Raw genomic sequence first — 6,294 nt, forward strand, 5'->3', positions numbered from 1 at the left:
GCTGCTGGCCAAGGGCTGGCCCAGTGGAACTATCACAGAGGCTTAATGCTTTCACTCGAGGCCTCCTAGATGGGAAGAAAGCTTAACACAAATCCCAGCTTTCAGCTAACAGGAAAAATTGGTGTGAACCAAACACAAACTGTATTTGGATCACTACTACAGAAGTGCACTATCACAACTTCTCCCAACAGCACAACAAACTCAGACTGAACAAGAGTAGTTATGGGAATTAAAGTCAGAACTTCCTATTTAAAAAGATACCACAATCTCCTGTGGATAACAACTCATTTAAGTAGCTAAGCATTTCCAGTACATCTAACACCTCGATATGCCAGTGACAGGGGCTAGGATACTAGTTAAAACGAACTTCAACCACAAGGAAATGCTGAACTGAAAGAATTTAATTTTTTGGTAAATGAGTAGCTAAGCATTTCCAGTACATCTAACAGTGACAGGGCTAGGATACTAGTTAAAACAAACTTCAACCACAAGCAAATGCTGAACTGAAAGAATTTAATTTTTTGGTAATACTGACAATGCTTACAGAGAGAAGCATAAACAAGATCATCACTCTGTAGGGGGAAGAACTGCAAAAACTGTAAACAAACATGCTCTGTACTGCGCTCAGGGAGAGATGAGATACAAAATCTCACCGGCTTTGAAGGCAGGAAATTGTCACCTCTAACATTTTTCTTTCCCTGTTCACATCATGCTGTGTTACGGTGGGAATTTCACCACTTCTCCATCTAACAGAATGAAACACCTTTTAGTTGTGCAATTTTTTACTAACACTGCCAATAATTCTCAGTCTTTTTGACAATAAAACAAAGTTAAAGCAAAATAAACACCACTCCCACATTGAGAATCCTGGACCAGGAATGTTTTTCACACAGTATTGCAGGCCTCTGGAAAGAAACAGCCAAGGAAGTCATTCCTCCAGCTCCTCCTGATGGCAAACGATACACACAGCACCCTAACAAGGGATTGGGATGAGAATGTTGATGACATCATAGAGCCACCATATGTCAAATGCCATAATAATGAAGACCTAAGCACATGACCAAAACAGGGTTTGGTGAAAGCCAACACCTGATTTGATCAAACGCTATGATCAGTGGAGGAGCAGACGTAAATGCACAGGCAGCCTTCCCCTGGTCTGTGACACAGAAACTTTGAGCTGAGCACCAGTTGAGGCCAATGGCTCCGGTTTAAGCTTACTAATTGACTTAGCTAAGGAAAAACAGAGAATGACACCTATAGAACAGAGGAGGGATGTTAACAGCGAGGCGTGATTAGGCTGTCAGGCCCCACAAGACAGAAGGGAGATTGTTAAGGCAGCCAAGGATATAAGGTATGAAAATGACTGAACATGCAGAGGGTGACTGCCACTTACATATTCATCAGCTCAAGAATTAATATCGCTGCCTGGGTTCCCTTTTCTCTCAAGAAAAAAACAAAAAAGAAAGAAATCCAAATGATGATGAACAGAGAGAAAGCACGTAGAAAAAAACCAAAACAAAACACACACAGATATCCTACAAGTATCAAACACTTTATTTTTTAAAGAAACTACAGCAGTATACATGATTACAGAATTATGAAGCACTGTAAAGCAAAAGGAATGAAATGGCCTGGATGCAAGCAGTAATGATCTCACACTTTGTCTTTCGCACCACCATCACTCAGAAAAATTACATTATCTGAAAAGAAATAAAGAAAATTTAATCTTCAGGATTGTTTTACCCTTTTGAAATCCTGCACACCCATAAAGACAACCTATTTGTGTTAAAATAACCTGCAAAGATGTGTATTTCAGAACAGAACAGTTCATAAAATAAAACAGTGTCCAATACAGAGTTCTTGCTCTATCTCCCCAGAAAGCTGACAATTCAAGGCAACCATATGAAACAAGTGTGCTAAACCAGATTATCACAGTCAAAGATAACAGAAACATTTTTAAATAACGGTTTTATTATTTGACTTTGATCTCTATCAGTTACAGCTTATTCGCTTTTTATTTTGTCACTTTCAGTATGCACTACCACGTCACCAGCCTATGGGACTACAGGAAGCTTGTATTTCATCAAGCCTCAATAATTTCTCAGTAAAGCATCTTAAGTCTGGGGACACTGAACACGAAGAAGAAATGATTAGGATAAATACTAATTAAAAAAGAGACTTGCTTCTCCCCTCCAGCTATTTATAAACAGTAACCTACAGCACTGCTAGCTGGATGGCTTTCGTGAAAGTTTGACTGCTGTTGTTTTAAAGAGACTGCAGAGCAAACATCCAGAATAGTGGTTGGGGTTTTTTTTCCTGCTCCTCTGGCCCACTTTTTTAGATATACTTGTGTTACAGAAACGTTTGCTCTATTACCCAATTATTTTAGCCCTCCTTCAAAAGCCACAAGTAGTGTCTCTACTCACAGTAAAGATGTAAGATGCTCACACTATTCAAAGGTTCGGGGAAAAAGCTGTTTCCCAGTTCTCTTCATTGTGTCTACATAAGGCTACTCCCGATCCATTCTGTACTCTTCTAAGCACTACTGGCCATCAGACTGAGGTCTTTCTAAATTCTCCATCAGGTTAACCCCACATAAAACATCTTTCACAAACAGGGGTCCTTAAAGTTGGTGACGCCTCCAGACTTAAACAGGAAGGAAAAATTTCCTGACAAACCAAGACAAAGCTACTAAACAAACTCTACTTTGCTTAGAAAAGGAATCTGCCTGACCTGCAATACTACATACTGGTGTCCTCAAAATACACAGAATCTACCTGCTGCACCAACTGGTTTGTGTCAGCAAATGATGCAACAATTTGCAACTCTATGCTCTTATTTGTCTTCGCAAGCAGTGCCAGAGGACATCTAGTGGTACAGCCTGTTTACTGGCTCAAAATCCCCACGTGGGGATTCTGAGGATAAAGATAAACCAAGCTCTATTTCCAAGGTCCTCTGTCCCCTCTCCATTTTCAACAGGCAAGGCAGCCATTGGTATGTTGTTCCTTACCTGCTATAATAGTTGTGGCCTGCCGCCTCACATTGTTTTTATCTGTATATTCACCATAGTCTATCTTCCCTTCAACATAGAGTCGAGAACTGGAAAAAATCAAAAATTTGGTTCTGGTCAGAGAACTGTACGGCTGTTTTCTATATCCAATTCTGAATATGCAGGCTTTTGGCTCACTTGTTTGTATCAGGTCTGCTAACTTATTTTAAGGCACTTCTATCTTAGTATAGCTCCTGGTCACCATAATTATTACATCAATTGATTATTAAGGTATAAAATCCTCAACCACATTTGTTATTCACTTACCCCTTCTTCACATACTGATATGTAACATCCCTGAGGCCCGGTCTGAAGACAGAGATCCTGTGCCATGTTGTCTTCTGACTGATATCACCTAAGTTACATAAAAATGATAAACGTGGATGCCAAATTCTATTTTTCACACAAGTCTTGGAAATTAGTTTCAACGTTGTTGGTGTTCTCAAATTATGAAAAGTGATGTTGTGGATGCCAAATTCTATTTTTGACACGTCTTGGAAATTAGTTTCAACGTGTTGGTGTTCTCAAATTATGAAAAGTGATGTGAAAACAGAAGTATACTAGCATGTGATCTCCCACTCCATACTAGAACTCAATGTTCCACTCATCTGTGTCCAAATGACAGTATCATGCAGGAGCACACCTTGAACCGAGAGATCAGTTTCCCTGGAAGCCAGCGCTCACACTCCTCCCATTCCATACTAGAACTCAATGTTCCACTCATCTATGTCCAAATGACAGTATCGTGCAGGAGCACACCTTGAACCAAGCGATCAGTTTCCCTGGAAGCCAGCGCTCACACTAGGATAATTTTTTTTTCCCCCTCACTCACTCTGCATTGAACAAAAGTTGGAGAAAAAGTGTCACCTATAGCTGCAGATTGATGCAATCAAATAGAAAATACATCATTCTTTTTTTTTCCTCTTGGAACACTGGTAAGAGAATGGAACCTGCTACACTTCTGGCAACCCCAGTAGTGAAAAACTATCAACTCAACGCTCTTTCCTCCAGAGGAAGGTCAACACACAGGTCTTTATTCAGTACTTGCTGCTGGGGATCAGTAAGAGACACACAAATGCACCAGCATCTCTACTGACCTGAAAGGAACTTCCCTGCACCTGAGAGATTCACATGGCAGCCTGAAGACAAAGTGTGGTGCTGCTGAATATGAAACATGACCTCGGAACACGGCAGAAGCACTTTGCTCATTGCAGACTCACCTCCCTGGCTTGACTCACTATCCCCTGTTCGCCACATCTCATTGGTTGCAAGAGAAAATATGGTGACAGGATTTCTTCCCTCCACTTGCCTCATGATAGGGTCCTGTCCAACCCGACCAAGTAACTGAACACGATTCATGGCTGTAACGTGAGAGAGTAAATACACATACAGGTGAATTACGATGCTTCTAATCATGCCAAGTCGTAAGTCTGCAGCTTTTGTCAAGGGCCAGACAATGCCTTTCTGCACCTCCTGACCGTTTTTCAAGCCCTTGTAACTTTTAGCTTATTCAGGCTCTGCAGATGGGTGACTGTGCCTGTACTGTCATGATCACGGCTGAATAAGCTCATTTAGAAAGCTAAAGGTTCCTGATTTTTTCTGTTCCTTTGTCATCTTTTTCACAGACACACCCATATGTCACTTGAGACGATTTTGCATTTACTTTACTTTTATTTTTATTAGTTATGATAAAACCATCGCATTGCATTGTTTTGTCACTAAAACAATGGCTTTAAAACAACAAAGTTGCATTACTACAGCCCATCCTCTGAATTAGAGGGTCACTAGTTTTTATACAGGTACCAGGATCAGGTGGACACGATTTATTCCTTCTCCTTGTTGAAGGACAACTGGAGGAGGTTGTGGAAGCATCACTCTTGCAAATGAGCACCTGAACCGAATGGTGAAGTCTGAAGCAAATCATACTGGGGCAGCAGCACCCAAACAACCGCCCCAGGCACAGGGGAGTCAGAGAAACAAGTGGATAAGGCACCTAAAGGCAGGTATTAGAAAACATGACAATAGCTTACCTGATTCACTACCATTGAAAAAGCACTGGCAACCTGCCTTTTACAGGTTGTACTCCACATCTTGACTTGATAAAGACCAAACAAAAAACTACTTGTTTGAAACAACACATTCTCAGCTACTGCATTCAGGAGTTACTGTTCCTAACTGTTCCTCCCCTGGCATATTTCAGCCATTCCAAAACCAAGAAAAAACCACAAAGACTAACAGCCAAGTTTCATCTCAGGAGCTACTTACATCTTTCGAGTACCAATGAGCTAACTGTATCAGACTCATGTCTTACAAACTGACGCAGCACCTGAAAGAACAGACAGATATTAGTTTCCAAGACCACAAAGCAAGAACAGTGTTCACATGCCTTCACACATCATTTTCCACTTAAGGAGGTTTTGCAAGAACCTTCTTTTCCGGTGACTTATGGGGGGACTAAGGGAAGAAATCCATTCAGTAAATGAAGCCAATAGGATTATTGAAAGATTATTTAGTTAAACTGAGGTTAACATTTTTTCTAGGAAAAAGAATGGCCTGAAGGTACATCTCCAGCAATTATTTTTGGGACATGCAGTAACTACTGTTTTTTCTGTAATACATAATAGAGATGGGTTTAAAGTGGAGGGACTGTTTAGTTGGTTGGACTTTGATTTTTGGAAACAAACACAGTTTTGACAGTTTCATCAATTTTCTGCTTCACTTCAGAGAATAACAAAATGTGCCCAAAATGTCCATCTATCCACCACCATAAGCAGTGATGATGCACTGATAACCCCTCTTTGCCAAGCTAACAGCAAACCAAGGCCACAAAAAGGTGATTGCTGCAGCTAAACACAAGGGAGAAAAAGAAAAGGAACTGACACGATGCTGGCAGTAAAATACCACGTCCTAGAAGAAAGGAGAAAAGCAAAACCCGGGAACACCTCTGCAAGAGGCCCGGGCGCAGGAACTGAAAGAAAAGTTCATCTCCTGTAACAAGTGGTTGCCAAACGTAAAGGAAGGCGAGACTGACAGTCCCGTGTGGAACAGAGGAGCTAGACCAGAGCAAACACCACTGGCAGAGCAAAAATTCTTTGGTACGTCCGTAGGGTCCATTGATCTAGATGCAAATCACCTAAGACCCTTTCCACGCATAAGCCAGAACTTCTAACACAGCGTTTCTCCAGCGCTGCGGTGAAGCACCAGCAGTTGTGGCTGCTCCGTGTGGGAAAAGCCGCGGCTGGGCA

General features: G+C 41.3%; 1 protein-coding gene across 1 annotated transcript; it reads right to left on the reverse strand.

The window, feature by feature from the left end:
* Nucleotides 1-1,539: 1,539 nt before the first annotated feature.
* On the reverse strand, nt 1,540-5,375 carry SSBP1 (single stranded DNA binding protein 1; the record flags this gene model as incomplete). Its single annotated transcript, XM_010173545.1, has 5 exons — nt 1,540-1,700; nt 3,011-3,099; nt 3,317-3,404; nt 4,270-4,410; nt 5,315-5,375. Coding segments are annotated over 5 exons (426 nt in total), but the record flags the coding sequence as incomplete, so codon positions are not given.
* Nucleotides 5,376-6,294: the final 919 nt, after the last annotated feature.

This window comes from Antrostomus carolinensis, unplaced genomic scaffold (assembly GCF_000700745.2).
Source record: "Antrostomus carolinensis isolate BGI_N321 unplaced genomic scaffold, ASM70074v2 scaffold18288, whole genome shotgun sequence".
In the NCBI taxonomy this organism is placed as follows: Eukaryota; Metazoa; Chordata; class Aves; order Caprimulgiformes; family Caprimulgidae; genus Antrostomus; species Antrostomus carolinensis.